Consider the following 17500-nt stretch of genomic DNA (forward strand, 5'->3'; position numbering starts at 1 on the left):
GGCCATTTGCGCGACAAAGATGTTGCCCTCCGGGCAGATATTGGTATCAATCGAAAGCTCTTCGCTTGCCGGATCTAACTACACTCACTGCTGGGCTACAGAGACGTAACTGAAGTTAACAGAGCCAATTTCCTGTATTTTAATGAGTTAGGGGGCGGAGAAAGGCGGGACTAAGGCGGGATTAGGGTTAATTGCATAAAGCTAAGTACATAATTGTTATAGCTAGCAGGATGTTAACAGTAACCCAACACAGTAAGTTGGGGTGTCAGCTAGCTAGGGAAGAGTGCGTCTAGGGTCCGTTTCTACTCTTCATCCTTGGAACTTTCAGTTTCAGACGACGACAAATCTTCTGATTCAGGACCAACTTCGAATTCAATGACCATCTGCTCTACAACGTCGTCTAACACACCGTGTATTGTCTTCTCCACCTTCTCACGTATGTGCCTCACGCAGTTTGCCCACTTTTCCACAGTAACGTTTGCTAGACCTTCTCTACACAGACGCTTGATGTTTTCCATCGTAAACCCAGCAATCCCTGTGTTGTGCTGTGCAGCATAACTGTAGGTCAGAGGAAGCAGGAAGGTCAAAGTCCTCAAATGGATGTCATCAACGCTCAAGAATGCACTAAATGGCTGGTCAGTTTGGTTCTGATATGGTCAAATTAGTCAAGTTCTCGTGGTTTCCAGACGCTTCTCTGAGCCAGAAGTGAATGAGTGTATGTATCTGGTACTTAAGAGCTGTTCCTAAAAGAGGCAACTGACACATACAACCAGTGAGCGCATAGAAACATCCAGGTCTGTTGTCATGGGTTATAGCAAAAGTGCAATTTTTAGTATATCATTGCATCATGAAGCAAACCGCGTTTCAAGCCAGCAAGGCAGCCAGAGGCAACACGTTCATCCCTAGGTAACAATATAGTGACCTAATTTGTCATTGACACCAAACGCTCTGAAACATAGATGCTAATTGCCTTCTGTGACAACATAACATCCGTTTACACAAGCACTACGCCACGCCTTAGGGTGTACCCTACATTCCACCAGTCGCTCTAATTCGTGAACGCACTATAGTTGTGCGATATCCGTAGGCGCCTCGCATTCGTGAGTAACACGTCCAACGAAGTTTTCAGACCGTCTGCCGAGTCCTAGCTAGATTTTTTGAAACCCTAACATGGAAGTAAACATGCAAACTTCCTAGGTAGTAGTTTAGATTACGTATATATATATATATATATATATATATATATATATATATATATATATATATATATATAGGCCTGGTATAGGTAGTCGTCGTTTTGCGATCGTGATCAAGACAATTGAAATGTACAGTCTAGGGATGCACTCAGTTCCGTTGTAACGACAGTGGTATGGTATTTACTGACATAGAAATTGACATCAGCAAACATTGACTATCAACAGTGTTAGATGCAGCACAGTGTAGTAAAGGATTGATCATACTGACGTGTGAATAGTCGACTATAGGTGGCATTCAACTCCTGAAGGTGTTTCTTGGTTGTGAAGTACACACAATCCCTAGCTACAATACAAAAGGATGGGGCGACGGAAGTTTATGAAGCATTTTCTCCGTCGTTTGGTCACTTGCACGAATCGTTCTTAAACTCATCTGTAGTTGAACACGGAAACGATTTTTTAATTGCCGAGCGTAGCGAGGCTTCTAATCCGGGTCGCACAATAGAAATGGGCGTGGTCCTATATGGGTCTCCATCGAGCTTTTGGTGTGTGTGTGTGTGTGTGTGTGTGTGTGTGTGTGTGTGTGTGTGTGTGTGTGTGTGTGTGTGTGTGTGTGTGTGTGTGTGTGTGTGTGTGTGTACACACAAATCTCAAATTTCTCCTCCCCACGACCACGTTTCATGATAGGACCTACCTCTAAAAATCGTTTCCGTGTCCGACTACAGATGAGTCTAAGAACGATTCGTGCAAGTGACCGAACGGCGGCAAAAACGCTTCATGAACTTTTGTTGCCCTATCCTTTTGTATTGTAGCTAGGGACTGTGTGTACGTGACAACCAAGAAACACCTTCAGGAGTTGAATGCCACCTATAGTCAACTATTCACACGTCTCATACTTACAGTATAATCAATCCTTTACTACACTGTGCTTCATCTAACACTGTTGATAGTCAATGTTTGCCGATATCAATTTCTATGTCAGTAAATACCATACCACTGTCGTTACAACGGAACTGAGTGCATACCTAGACTGTACATTTCAATTGTCTTGATCACGATCGCAATACGACGACTACCTATACCAGGTAGACTCGAGCCAGTCTCTCCCCGCCTTCGTCATTCCCCGGATAGTCAATTCTCGAGACTGGTTTCAGACCGCCCTCAGGAATTTTACGTCATGTAGATACGGTTTCATGGTCACATAATGACATGCAGATTATCTAGGTAGTTGTCGCTAATTGCCTATTTTGTTTCCCAGAGGTCTCGAGCCGGATGCCTCAGTCGTTGAGAAATCGTGAAAAAGCAGGTATGTTTCGTAGCTCTGACAGCCTGTACATGTAGGAAGTTTATAGAAATAATCTAGACGTCTCTAGCTATAGGTTATTAATTATAGCTAATTCACGAAGTTGTCTCTCCAGGTTCAGTCGCTGTTGCCTCTCACTTTCCGGCTCGTCCGTTTGCTGCTGTATTTTCTCCAAGAGGTCGACTACATTTATGTTTGTGCTAGGAAGGCCAGAAGAACACGGTCTCCTAGAAGAATCGTGTGCTATGTCGTCGTTCACACGCTTCCTTTTCAGGCCGAAATATTTGTAGACACTGTTTCCTTGGTGCTTTGTCTTCTTTCTTTGTACTCTCCGCCAAAAGACATCTCTGACCACCTTTCCGACGTCAGCTTCGAGCAGAGGAGGCTTCTGGTGTGATTGCAATAGTATACTTACTTCTGCTTAGACGTCGTTTGTCAACGAACCTTCAGACTGCGTGTCGATCTCATAATGATTTTCGAACCTGCGTAAGTTGTACGTTTGAGATCTCGATGCCTAGTGACGGATTCGATCAGTGAGTCTAGAATAATAATTACCATTCGTGAAGTAAAGCTGTAGTGACACCAACGGACTGCTCTTTGGTCTGCATGGTCAATCGCACCCTACACTGGGAATGATCACCGACTGCATGAGCACTGTACATTAGAGTGGAGAGATCTCTAGACTGCTCGATTGAACTAACAACTAGCATGCATGATCGTTAGCTACCTAGTAAAGAACGGAATGTTTTGACGCCCCGTTTCCTTGAAAACCTGTTGTTTTGCAGTAGACTAGACACTGTATGGCCTAGCAACAGGCACGGCATACGTATTTACACTGTAGAAGAATTGGATACCATTTACTAACAATTCACGATATTATGATACAAGCAGCGACCACTAAACGGATCCCGGAATCCGTTTATGTAACCCTGTCTGTTAGAAGGTATGACCTCTTGAAAGTTAATTGCACCGGAAGAAGGCGGTCTGAAACCAGTCTCTCCGCTGCGAGGATTGACTCTCCGCTGCGAGGATTGACTATCCGGGGAATGACGAAGGCGGGGAGAGACTGGCTCGAGTCTATATACCAGGCCTCTAGACGTAATCTAAATTACTAGGAAGTTTGCATGTTTACTTCCATGACAGCTAGGGCTTCAACAAATACATAATGTCTAGCTAGGACCCGGCGTTTCAGTAGACGGTCTGAAAACTTCGTTGGACGTGTTACTCACGAACGCCAGGCTCCTATGGATACCGTACAACTAGTTAATTAATTAAGGTTGGTCCTAGCATGAAACATGGTCGTGGGGAGGAGAAATTTGAGATTTGTGTGCACACACACACACACACACACACACACACACACACACACACACACACACACACACACACACACACACGCACGCACACACACACACACCACACCCACATATAGGACCACGCCCATTTCTGTTGTGCGACCCGGACTAGAAGCCTCGCTACACACGGCAATTACTGCACGGATAGAGCCTCGCCATGATCGGACAAGGAACCCCTATACCAAGAGATTTCATTGCATTTCTATACTTGCATTACGCACATCCACCCTAGGGTGGCATTCCTCTACGCAATGGACAACGAGAACCACCTCGAGCTCTACGTTACGTTTATATTCCTTTTTCTGGCCTGTTGCTCGTACTCTGCTAACGCCAGCTGCCCAAAGTCGCTCCCAGACTGCCCAGGTGAACAGAACGGAGCTCGAGATATTGCCGGATCTTCTACTGTGATCGGTGGTGTTTTCTCCATCTCATCATGGCGTAGCAAGAGTTGCTCTCTGTGTTCTGACGACCCAATCGTGCAACGTGCCAGCGTCGAGTTAGCCGAAGCTCTAATACTCGCCACAGAGATTCTAAACAATGCGACAGAAGAGGAAGACGTGGCTTTTGGGTATAGCATCGACGACTCCTGCGGGAATCATCGAACTGCCGAGTGCATACAGAGTCTGACTCCGACTAGATCTACTCTGGCGACTGTTGTCGGTCCCTACTACGCCGAGCAGAGCATCTCTTTGAACGAGACGGAGCAGAGCATTCTCTACAAGCATCTCAACGGATTTCCTCCTCATGATGACAAGGGAATTTTTTCTCTTCTTGATGTGCCTTTCTCGTACTCAACAGACGTACAGAATTTTGTGGCTACCCTTGATATGTCTCAGATTGTGATGTTTCATCAGACTTGCGAGTTGCAAGCACTCGCAGCTGTTGACTTCATTCTACAGGAACGCTGGTGGAATGTCACCGTTTTGGGAAGCGGTGACGCATGTGGGACGGCTTCTTTACGTCTCTTCAAGCAAGAACTGATGCGCAGGAATATCTTTTGCCATTTTCAAGTGAGTCTATGTATTTGTAGGAAAGAATGCGTGCAGTAGACAACGTGTACATGCAGTAGATGCTAGAGGAGTTCGTTAGCAATGAGACACTGTATTGGTAAATGATGTGCAAGAAGCCAGCCTGCTAGCCAAGACATCAGGAATCCATCCGCTAGGGTTTATGAAATCTTGTTTGCTTAGTCACGTTCTATATATAGTTTGTGTGGTATTGGTTACCTTGGCTAGACAACAAACTACACAGATTGCTCTGTAAAGGGTTGGTGAAACTTTGCCCAATGATCTTTACAGATATAGACCGGAGCTGCCATGCAGCAGCTAGGCATGCTTGTGACTTATCTGCCATTGTGGTGCCATACATGGAGGTACATGTGACATTGACTGGCATCTACAAATTGTTTTAGCTTACACTAATGCGATTTTAGGCAGCCAGACTAACAATACACTTACTAGTTGCAAGAATGATGGTCAATGTGGCCATCAGCTTGATCTTGTTTGTTCTTGGTACTTTGTACTATTGAAGACCTAAGTGTATAAATATAGGATTAATTTAATAGTAAGAATTTGGACTATTGCATGATGATTATAGTTATTTCATTTGGTTGTTGTGAAGGTATTGTGTTGTTTGCTTTCCGAAATTGATGGCAGCTAGTAGGCTTGAGCTGGTGCTACAATATTTGTTATGACTGTCATGCAGTGACATTAGAGTTGCTTTATAAAAACACAATTTACCAATTTATAAATATTGTTACTATCTTTTAAAAATAATTTTAAATAAATAATATTTAAATAAGTAATTTGATAGCTTGCCAATTACTCGCATTAAAGAAATAGTTGAATGTAGCTGTTTTACGTAATTGTGCTTCTGGTAGGCTAATTTAATTAAGACACATGCAAGATACAAATAATCAGATAATTGTTGTTGTTATTCAGGTGACATATCTTCAGCAGGAACCTATTGAGCCCTCAGTTGCCCATGATGAACTAAGACAGTTTCTAGAGCCCAATTATTATGCTAGCAAGTTAGACTCAAATGAGGCATCAGAGTTTTTTGCTTTCGCCACAAGTAGAAAGATAATAGTCTTAGCTGGAATTTCATTTGCCAACAAGATTTTACCTCATTTTGTTCAATCAACCAAGGGTACTAGTAGTCAGTCATCAAACGGTCGCTATTCATTTCTAATAGGAGATCTTTGGGGTGATACTCGTCGAAAGAATTCTGTAATTGAGAAACTACGTCTGCTAACTGATAGAGGGCATGATGTGTACGGACTACGAAATGCAGTGAATGGAACAGATAAACTGGCAGATTCCATGAGGTCGATTGAATTTAACTCATCTCGTTTTCATCGTAATCCGTTCATTCAAAGATTTTGGGAGCAGACGTTTTCGTGCTCTGTTGCTAATGACGACTGCGATAGAAACAAGAGGCTTCAATTTCCCGTATTTCCTATACTTAGGAACTACAAAGCACCTCTCGTTATTGATGCCGCTTTGGTGTTAAGACAATACGTTCTTGACTATCGCAAGCAACATAATGAACCCCCGTCAGAATTCTTTGATCATGACTTTTACGGGTTTCATGACGGAAATATATTGGAAACGTGGAATAACTGGACGGGCAACGGGTGGTTGCTTGGCATTCCATTTGGAAATGAAAATATGTTTGATTGGATACAGCCGTTGGAATGGAAATATGAGATCGTGAAGCTAGTTAGTGATAACACTATGCTTGCTGGTGATTTATACGGCACGTGGTGGATTGAGAAATACTTGAAAGACAATTTCACTTCAGTACTGTCGTTGACTTCTTCTTCAGCTAGACTACCAGTTGTGCCTCAGTGTGTCTCAGAGGAAACTGATTCTCTTTCATGCAATTCGACTGACTTACATTCTATGGTTGCATTGGTGGCTACTGTTGCTTTACTGTTGTTACTCTGCTGTGGTGTTTGGATATACCAACGGCGAGAAAACATGCAGCAAGTGAAGAGGGTGATCACATCACCCGGTTTATTGATCATTAGTTGTACTGTGTTTGTTTCCATTGTGACCAGCATGTGGATAATAATGGGAGATGACGTTCTCGACTGCGACAACAGAGTCGATGACTTTCTTGTTACGTTGACCATTTCTGTCTTTTTTGCTGTGCTGCTTGTACACTTACTCGTGCAACTCACTTCCAGTCATTTGATGAAATTGGTCATCAAGTGGTTCGGGTTTCTGATTATTGTAGCAGTGGCGGTCGTCGTCTCGGCTGTGGCGCATCTAGATCAAACTGAGGAGATCGACGATGACTCCAACATTGTCAACCATTGTTACAAGGAACGAAGGAAAACTGTGTCTGTTGTGTCATATCTGTATGGCACCATTCTGTGTATTACATGCATTACACTGCTACTACGCAACATTTGCTCTAAAAATGGAGATTACATTGAAAGTAATCTTACTTTCAAGACTGTTGCTGCATTTCTGGCAATATTTATTGGAGTCGTATACACGGTCTTGGTGATCGTTCTTGTGTGGATCGACAGTCATGACTCGTGTGTTATAATGGGACGGATCTTCATCGTGTTAGCATGTTTTCCAATGATCGTGTGTTTGATCAACATCGTGGTATTGTTGCTTTCTGAACCAAGCAATGCTGTTGATGCATTCCATATGAAGTCTCCAGACATGGAATGTATGAGCACAACTCATAATTTCTACTGCATTCCTAATGTCTTGTTTCTCTAGTGGATAAACCGTATCCTCGGAGCAGATCTCATCTTTATGTGTTTGAGGGATTTCCTGAATTGACTGCAACGAGAGGTGGTACGTTTACAATAGACCAGGAGTTGTGTGATGAGATACATAAGGTGATCATTGAGCCACAGAGAATCAAGATTGTAGCGAATATAGGAAGTGGTGAGACATAGGGTTATGTGTCTGGCAAGAGGCTGTGTGTGTCATGATGGAGCGTGTGTTGGTGTTTGTATACAGGCAATTTTGGACAAGTTTTTAAGGGTATTCTTGATGATAGTACAAATGTCGCTATCAAAGCTGTTCAGGGTAAGGTTTTAATTATCTGATGTGCGTGTCTAATCATATTGTCAATCTGTTTGTTTGTGTATCTGTCTGTTTGTTTGTTTGTCTGTCCAATACATGTCTGTCTGTTTGTCTGTCTGTCTGTCTATCTGCTTGTCTGTCGGTCTGTCAATCTGTCTGTTTGCCTGTCTGTCTATCTGTCTGTTCGGTTGTCTACTTGTCTGCTGACATGCTTACTACTTGCATGCATTATACCATCTTCATGGTCACATGACTAACCACTACTCATTGACCCTGTCAGTCTGTACTATGTAAACCTGTACACACTGCTGTCCTATACTCTTGATTAAACTGCATAAACCATGTGCAGATACCGAGTGTGACAAACAAGTGAATGACTTTATTCGTGAGGGTCTACAGATGCAAGACTTTGATCATCCCAATGTCATGCAGCTTGTGGGCATTTGCTGGGCCAAACAGGAGAACGTTGATCTGAGACCATTCGCTCCATTGATTGTCTTGCCATACATGGAACTCGGCGACTTAAAAACATACTTGAGAAAGAGCAGACCCAGAAGAGAGTCTGACAAGGTAAACAAACGTCCAGAAAATGATTCCTGCATTACAGTCCATTTGTACTAATCAGGAAAGTCCCATCAGTTTGGTCCAGTTGGTCAAGTTTGGGCATCAAATTGCAAAGGGAATGGAATACCTTGCAGCAGCCGGGATTGTCCATCGAGACTTGGCTGCCAGGAACTGCATGTATGTGACAATATTTCTTGTGCTGTAGATGCCGCATGCTAGTTGGACTTTGAGCATGTTGTGTGAGGAAAATTTGTATTCTCACTTTGTGTGCATGCGTGTAGGGTTAATTGGGACTTGGAAGTCAAAGTGGCCGATTTTGGTTTGTCTCGCTTGATGACGGGAAAGGATTATTATCGGATGGGACAGTTCAGTCGTTTGCCGGTCAAATGGATGGCACCGGAATGTTTGACGGATTTGGTCTTTGCTACGAGTTCGGATGTGGTGAGGTTTATGTGGTGTTGTATTGAAATGAAATGAGTGTCTGTCTGTCTCTCGATCTGTTTGTCCCTGGTCTATTTGCCTGTCTGTTGATCGGTCGATCTGCTTGTCTCTTTGTCTGTCGATATGTGTCTCTTTGTCTGTCTGTCTGTTGATCTGTCTCTTTGTCTTTATTTGCCTGTCTGTCTGTCTGTCTATTTGTGTGTCTGTTGATCTTTTTGTCTGCCTGGTCTGGTCTGTCGATCTGCTTGTGTATTTGTCTGTCTGTCTGTCTGTCTTTTGATCTGTTTGTTTGCCTGCCTGTTGATTTGTCTGTCTGTCTGTCTGGACTGTCGATCTGTTTGTCTATCTGTCTATCTTGTCTGGTCTGTCTGTCGATCTATTTGTCTGTATCTTTGTCTGTCTGCCTGTCTATTTGTTTGTCTATCTGTCTGTCTATATGTTTGTATGAATGACTAACACATTCGTCTGTGCTGCCTGTAGTGGGCTTACGGCATCACATTGTGGGAAGTGATGACACTAGGACAAGTCCCCTACCCTGGAGTCGACAATCAAGATGTCCTTTCTTATCTGAGGAAAGAAAAGCGACTCGAGAAACCACCTGAATGCCCCAACAGAGTGTAAGTTCAAAACATTTTCTCAGTCACAATGGAGTATCAACAGCCAGTTAGTTGTGCATGACTAAATGCATCATTTCATTGCACTACCAGTCAACACATTGAACCAGTCAGTAGACCATCTGTATGACATTGTATCGCTATAGATACGATATCATGCAGAGATGTTGGAAAACACACGCAGAGCATCGTCCGACCTTCGGTGACATAGTGGCAGACATCGAAGACTACCTCTCTGAACTCATGAATTACTTCGATCCGTTTACATACTCTGGTAGAGAAACTCCACCTCCCGATCCTTACACAGCATGGCGCTTGATGTCGATCTCTGAGGAGGTGGAACACGATGAAAATGTCGAGAAATCAGTAGAAGAAAACACACGAATGAAAAACCAATCAGACATCGTTGCATCGAAAAAGAAACCTCAACCGAATGCATCGGGTGGTGGTCATGGTGGTAGCAAGTCGACCATAGCACGGATGGTTCTGAGTATGACTAAGGGGGCGTCGCTTGGGATGGTTCGACGAAGTAGCAGCAATGCTCTGTTTGTGGATGCTCATAATGCCACGAACGTGATAGACAACAGAAGCAAACGAGAGGTATCCGTGTGAGTAAGACGACCGTTTTAGTTACGAGTCATCCCACTGCAGTTTTGGATCGTATTGTCGACTACGTGACAGTCGATCGTGTCTAGAGATTTCCTCAAAAATCACATTTTTGATTATGCAATGTCATGACTGGTAGTACAGTTGATTATGTCAATACCAAGTGAGTCAAGATTTCTGATGATATTTTAATTAATTATTTCATTTGTTGTGAATGTATTGTACTGTGACCCAGTAGACTCGGCCAATACATCTGCAGTGTTTGGTCCTCGATTGCATTCTTGATATCCGACCATATCTTGTAGGTACAGTACACCGTGTAGCACATATAGTGCTGGCTGCATGGTCATCAGGGCTTTGTCCAATGCTTATTGCCATAGTTTTCGTTATACACATTCAAAAATACATTTGTGTTCTAACCAGCTAGTCCCAGCATTTCTCTCACTGTAGTACTTATAGAAACATTGTCGTTTTACTATGCAACACAAGTGTACATCACAGACGCCACAATAGGTCTTTATCCTGGTGGCATTTGCTGCTGGATAACCAGCTTGTGTTAGTGTATCACTGCAGACTCAGACTCGTCTAACTTCAGCAAATAGAACTTCATGCGCGAGGGCTTTGTTGAGTCGAGATGCTAGAGCATGGACTCTCTGTGCGCCTACTGTCAGTCGATACGACCTACCTGCAACGAGCTGTTCAACCAATTTGGATTTAAATGTGAGATAGGGTTGTTTCCGAGGTTTCTGGCTGTTGTATAGAATGTGTGCGTTGAGAAACTGTGATTCAGCATCGTGCCAGAAAATCCTCTTCCACTCTTTTTAGTCTGTCGGCCGCCGTTGTAAAGAGTGATGAGTTGATCGCCTTTATCCACCTCCCTCCTCATAAAAATGTTATAATCTCTCAATGCCATAGGGCCATCCAACATGATACGCTCACAGCCCCAGCTTCTTCTCACTTGGCACCATTTGCTATGCTCCATGATGGGGTGAATAGTGGAAATCACTCGCACCAGACGTTTGTCTTTCCATGTAACACACAGCAGGGGAGACGAGACTCTTTAGTCAATCATCCCAATGGCTGTGCGATTCTCCTCGGCTTTGTTATCTGTATTTCTCGTGGAAAACCCTCCTGTCCTTGATCGTTCCACAAGCGAAGATCTTCCATTCTTTTAGATGAAGGTACAGGTCTGGGTTGGTGTAGAAATTGTTAGTGTAGAGGTGGAGTGCTCGGTCTTCCAAACCACGAAAGTCCATACACAACCCGGTTGCCAAGGAGACCATGCTGTTTCTCAGTGAGGTTCTTTTCGGTGTATACAGAGGAACGGTAGATGCAACCGGTTTTGGCATCACTGAGTGTCCAGACCTTTATGCCCCATTTCGTTGGTTTTTTTCTTCATATACTGACGAAAGCCAATGGATCCTTTGAACGGGATCATGGCTTTGTCGACGGGGCTGATGTTTCCTAACCAAGAGATCATGGAATTCTCTGACTTTGTAAAGTTTGTCATAATTCGCTGAACCACGTGCCGGTTCCTCGGTCCTGTTTGATATATGGAGGTACCTGGAGATCAACATAATAATGATACTAACGACAGTAAAGTAAAACAGAAAATACAAAAATATACCTGGAGATTGCCGTGAACCTGTTTCTTGACATAACGTTCGGTATTCCAAACAGCCGGAGACTCGAATGTTTTTGCTGCCAGTAGTAAGCAACTCTCGGCAACTTGACAATCCCCATGGCGATGACCAAGGCAATGTAGCACTGGAGCTCTCCAACCGATAGAGATGTCCACTTGTTGTGAAATATTCGGGCTTGGCCGTGTGAAACACCTCTGCGTACACATTGGTGTAATCCGTGATAAACTGCCATACTTCGTCATCAAAAATCTTGCTAAAAATGGACAGCTGTGTGCAGTCGGGCTTGTCGAAAGTTGGTCTAGGTGATGGACCAGAGTACTCAGGAATAGGCAGCAAGCTGTCGGCTTTCTCCCAGTCAAGCTCGTACGTGTCAATGTCACCCATTGTGGACAAACGTTGAGGTTGAGATAGTTGAGCGACAGCTTGCCCGGCACGTGGTGCTGGTCTGGCAGTATGGACACAGAAGGGGGAGCTGACGGTTGGTTGAACAGCTACAGGTAGGCCAGTCGTCATTGCTGGCAAAGGACCACCAGCAGCACCACCAGCAGCACCAGTCGTAGTCAAAGGGGCGTCTAATACAGAGCTGGTACTAATAATCAGTACTGCAATGTAATTGAAAATTACCTGGTAACTGTACATCGTCCTCATCGGTCAGTAAATCAGTCGTAGCCATTGATTGTGATGGCGGTGACGGCGTTCCTCTAGATTTCTTTGGGGAGGGATGAAACAAAGGATCGTCTAACACAGAACGGTTAATAACAATTAGTATTGCAGTGTATAGAAATCGTCGTCATCACCATCACTTGCAGCAGCAGAGTAAAAAATTGTTTACATTGGCCATTACTCTACAACCAAATAAAGTACAGTAATAGAAAATTGTGTACCCATTGGGTCAATAAATTCACTTTGCTCCATTTCGTCTATTTAATCATTAGCATATAATATACCACAATTTCATCAGACTGATCGTTACAATGTACATCATTAGAAATTACCGTCTGCACCATCTCTGTCGGTGCTGTTAGTATCGTTCGCTGTTGTTGTATCTACTGTGTCGTGAGACTGACCTTCTGTAAGTGAAGCAAACTATTATAGCAGACCTCTCAACTTTTCTTCGCATTAAATCGTGAGACTGTCTTTACTAAATGACTACGCCCATTAAACGTGTCCAAAGTTGGCGTGGTTACGTCATTTGGCCTCGCTTTACATTTCTGTGCGCACACCAAGGCTTCGCCTCAAACTTCCAAACGTTACTTTTTACTGCATACCCTCCACGGATAGCCCAGATACAATCAAGCAGAGTCGTCTAGTTATGAGAGTCTAGTTCAGAGAAACCGCTATGTCTGGACAGATGGAGCTACACAAAGCGACTGTGAGTGTCTCACAGTAGGGTTGTCGGGTGAAAGGACTGGCAATCGTGAGAATTGGGCACAAATCGTGAGACGCGCCGGTAAAAATCGTGAGTCACGACGATTAATCGTGAGGGTTGAGAGGTCTGTTAATTAGTTAGAGTATGGTCTTTCAAATGATGGCATTTATGCGTACAATGCATGCCATCATTATCTGGTTCATTCAAACAAGAGGTAGGTTGATATTTACCTTCATCACGTGACTACATCCTACTATGGCTTATCATCTATCACATTCACAGCAATTCAGACACTTCACTAGTTTACTAAAATGAAGACTTCAAGAGACGTGTTTCATTAAATAAGTTTACATTTAAATTAGATGAACTTGTCACAAGCACTTTAGCGTGCGTTAGGCCGGATACCAGGAATGTAAAAGCTCTGTGAATGTAACTATACTACACGCAGCTTATCCTACCTCTCATCTCATGGTTCTGGAAAGGAGAGGGATCGTCGGACAAGACGCCGTCTATCACCCCGTCAGCGAGAAGCGTTTGGCCTCCGTCGTACTTCGAATCGACGTCAGACCCTAATCTCGCGCAGTCCGTCCTCGCCGCTGTTTTGTGCCAAGTCTCCGTCTAACAGCACTGTATTTGTAGCCGTATCCTTGACGAAGAAGCGTCTTGAGAGTGCCATCTGGCATCAAACCGGGTGTACACTGTCACTGTAGTAAATTCTTTTCTCCGGGAAACAATGTGCGCAAGCGCAATCATGTTGGATTATGCAAATAATAAGCTTAACGTGCGCTACAAAATTAAAACTATTTTTACTACTCTACTGTAGTACTGTAGAGTAATTATAATCTTGCGTCGCACACAGTATTCATTTATTATACTAGCACCAAAGCTTCTATATATTTTGCAATCCTAATTCTAGACCAGGTTGCAGTTGTTGGCCTCGGTAGCGCGCGTTCAGTTTGGTCAAATCGAAAGTTAGGAGTGGGCTGCATCATACTGACGACGTCAACGTATTCAGTCTTCCACTGTATGATTTCCTTTGACCTCACCGCCCACTTTTACACATCAGGTGTGATGATGCGAGTCAACGAGACCACATAGCGCTCATTTGGACGTTGCTATGGGCCAGACGAGGCATCTTCCTCTCTTCTCCGTCCTCCTTCTCGTCACTCTCATTCCTCCGACGCTCACAACATGCCCCGCGGACCCACCAAACTGCCCCGGCATTCGCAACGGTATCCAACAGTCTGCAAACTCAACGCACATCATCGCCGGTGTCTTCTCCGTGTCTGCATGGCGCGTCAAAGCGTCCGACACGCGCAACCAGGACTGCAGTCTATGCGCCGACTCGCGCCTCACTGACGGAAGTGGTTCGGCGCCCGTTCGCGGGCCTGCAGCCTCTCGCCCGGCGGGGTCCTCGACGGTGAGTCGCACTCTGCGTTTCGCCGTCGAGCAATCGGAAGCTCTCATACTGGCCACGCAGCAGTTGAACGATGCGACGTTCTCACACTTCGGCTACGACATTACGGATTCGTGTGGAAACCATTTTGGCACAGACTGCATACAGACACTCGACCCAATGTCTACCACATTGGCTACTATTGTCGGTCCTTATTACGCGGATGCGAGCGTCTCGTTGGACAACAGTGAAGTTTTATCGATTTTCTCGCGTCTCGGCGCGACGAACAGCTCAACGGGTCGATTGATATTCTCTCTTCTTGATGTTCCGTTTTCCTACACGCAAGCAATGCGCCCGTTTGCGACCGGGAAGGGATCGGCGCAGGTGATTATGCTGCAGCCAAGTTGCGAGCTACAGGCGCTCGCCGCCGTGGATTTCGTCGCGCGGGTGGAGTGGTTGGATGTGACGGTGATAGGGAGCGGAGACGCGTGCGGGACAGCAGCGTTGCGTGTGTTCAAGGAGGAGCTCGACAGGAAGGGCATTGCCTGCCATTTTGAGGTAAGGCATGCGTGCTTGTTGGCTTCATATCCGTGGTGTGCCACGTCAGAGTGCATCTAGGTAGAGTTCACATCATTATGTTTGCCTGTTTTCTATGTATCCAAGCATTTGATTTTGTTACTGTGTTATTTAGTTAGCCATGCTGAGTGTTGAGTGTTGTGTTGTGTTGTACTAAAACATGTTTGTTACTCTGTATTGCATATGCATAGTATTGTGAGCTTAATTTAGACAGTTATATCAGTACGTGTATGCACAAGACATCAGACTAGAGGTCATTTGCACTAACATGTTCCAACATTTCCGGGGTAACAGCAGATTAGGTAAGGCAGGGCAGGGTGGGATATTGGGTGGGGCCCAGTACCAGGCTCATACCAAATTTCCTAGAAGAGTAAGTACAGCTCTAGGGAATCTGGTAGGTACTGAATATCCTATGAAATTTGAATATCCTAGGAAATCTGAATATTCTAGGATAGCTGGTATGTACTGAATATCCTAGGAAATCTGGTACATTTATCCAATATCTTAAATTGTTTAATGCAATACAAATACCCGATATGCTAAGAAATGTACTGGCTAGAGTGCCAGTCAGTGTTCTCCCCAGAAATCTTAGAAGGCAGAGCGGAATACTCTGTAAAGTGGCTGTTACCCAATGCCAGGCCCAATGGCAGTTATATACCAACTTGCACATGAACACTAAAGTGCGTTCACGAATTAGAGGGACTAGTGGAATGTAGGGTACACCTTAAGGCATGGCGTAGTGTTTGTGTAAAAGGGATGTTATATTGTCACAGGAGGCAATTAACATCTATGTTTCAGAGCCTATGGTGTCAATGACAAATTAGTTAACTATAGTGTTAGGTGAAAGTGAAAGTGTATGTATGAAGGTGTTGCCTCTGGCTGCCTTGCTGCCTTGAAACGCGGTTTGCTTCATGATGCAATGATCTACTAAAACTTGTACTTTTGCTATAACCCGTGACAACAGACCTGAACGTTTCTAGGCGCTCACTGGTTGTATGTGTCAGTTGTCCCTTCTAGGAACAGCTGTATGTACCAGATACATACACTCATTCACTTCTGGCTCAGAGAAACGTCTGGAAACCACGAGAACTTGACTAATTTGACCATATCAAAACCAAACTGACCAGCCATTTAGTGCATTCTTGAGCGTTGATGGCATCACTATGAGGACTCTGACCTCCTCTGACCTGTAGTTATGCTGCACAGCACAACACAGGGATTGCTGGGTTTACGATGGAAAACATCAAGCGTCTGTGTAGAGAAGGTATAGCAAACGTTACTGTGGAAAAGTGGGCAAACTGCGTGAGGCACGTGCATGTACGTGAGAAGGTGGAAAAGCATTACAGGACAATACACCGTCTGCTAGGCGACGTTGTGGAGCAGATGGTCATTGAATTCGAAGTTTGTCCTGAATCAGAAGATTTGTCTTCGTGTGAAACTGAAAATTCCAAGGAGGAAGAGTAGAAACGGATCCTAGACGCACTCTTTCCTAGCTAACTGACACTTCAACTGGAAAGTTTACTGTGTTGGGTTACTGTTAACAGCCTGCTAGCTATAACAATTATGTACTTAGCTTTATGCAATTAACCCTAATCCCGCCTTTCTCCGCCCCCTAACTCATTAAAATACAGGAAATTGGCTCTACTAACTTCAGTTACATCTCTGTAGCCCAACGGTGAGTGTAATTAGATCCAGCAAGTGAAGAGCTTTCGATTGATACCAATATCCGCCCGGAGGGCAACACATTCGTCGCACAAATGGCCACATTCTACCAGTCTCTCTAATGCGTGAACACACTATAGCTGTGAAAGCATGGTTAGTTAATTAGGGGATCATGTGTCGGTGTAAAAGTGTTAGTGTTCCCCACAATTAAATGCCACCCGCTTTCTTAGTTACTTAATTTAATAAGCTTACTTGAGATCCTCAAGTCTTGGCATCTGGATGATCTACTTTACCTGAAAGCTTAATTGCTTAGAATAAGGCAGAGCCGTCGCTCTGCCAGGAGATCCTGGGGAGAACACTGTGCAGCAGCAGCCTTTGTAGTAGAGAATACCTTCTTCTAGAATAAATAGCTTTACCTTCTGTCGCACCTTGCACTTCTGACTAGCTAACAGACAAACCTATACCACACGTAGCCTCCTCGCCTTGTGAATAAGATGCTGTTGCCAAGTAGTTATAAACTTGGACATAAAGCTCCTTGTCAGCTTTCGTGAAAGAGCTGCAACTGCCAGCGGCATTAGTTAGCATTTTCGAATGCAACTCTTTGAGCATGTGCAAAGATATGAACTAGAAAACGGGCGATATCACCCAGAAGCATGCAGCCAGTATACATTTACGTTCGAGTCTAAGTTACCTGGCTGGTAATTTTGATTAGAACAACTCGCTGAT

General features: G+C 44.2%; 4 protein-coding genes across 4 annotated transcripts in view; 3 read left to right on the top strand and 1 right to left on the bottom strand.

Moving 5' to 3' along the window:
• The first annotated feature begins 4102 nt into the window (after nt 1-4102).
• Nucleotides 4103-6420, top strand: LOC134180871 (uncharacterized). Its single transcript, XM_062648057.1, has 3 exons — nt 4103-4861; nt 5792-6357; nt 6411-6420. Exons 1-3 carry the CDS (start codon nt 4103-4105, stop codon nt 6418-6420), a joined length of 1335 nt encoding a protein of 444 aa, XP_062504041.1.
• On the top strand, nt 6421-10379 carry LOC134181370 (proto-oncogene tyrosine-protein kinase ROS-like). The gene is made up of 8 exons (XM_062648636.1): nt 6421-7538; nt 7592-7762; nt 7838-7906; nt 8253-8473; nt 8529-8644; nt 8749-8908; nt 9389-9525; nt 9669-10379. Exons 1-8 carry the CDS (start codon nt 6521-6523, stop codon nt 10132-10134), a joined length of 2358 nt encoding a protein of 785 aa, XP_062504620.1. The 5' UTR covers nt 6421-6520; the 3' UTR covers nt 10135-10379.
• Nucleotides 10367-12251, bottom strand: LOC134181371 (uncharacterized). Its single transcript, XM_062648637.1, has 2 exons — nt 11756-12251; nt 10367-11691 (listed from the first exon to the last, which is right to left on the bottom strand). The coding sequence occupies exons 1-2, from the start codon at nt 12153-12155 to the stop codon at nt 11477-11479; spliced, it is 615 nt and encodes a 204-aa protein (XP_062504621.1). The 5' UTR covers nt 12156-12251; the 3' UTR covers nt 10367-11476.
• Nucleotides 12252-14257: 2006 nt separating this feature from the next.
• The window catches only part of LOC134180872 (uncharacterized), a 13666-nt gene continuing 10423 nt past the window's right edge, over nt 14258-17500 (top strand). Inside the window, exon 1 of the mRNA XM_062648058.1 lies at nt 14258-15094. Within this exon, the coding sequence (XP_062504042.1) occupies nt 14258-15094 (837 nt within the window). The remainder of the gene's footprint in view (nt 15095-17500) is intronic.

The sequence above is a fragment of the Corticium candelabrum genome, chromosome 6 (assembly GCF_963422355.1).
Source record: "Corticium candelabrum chromosome 6, ooCorCand1.1, whole genome shotgun sequence".
Classification (NCBI taxonomy): domain Eukaryota; kingdom Metazoa; phylum Porifera; class Homoscleromorpha; order Homosclerophorida; family Plakinidae; genus Corticium; species Corticium candelabrum.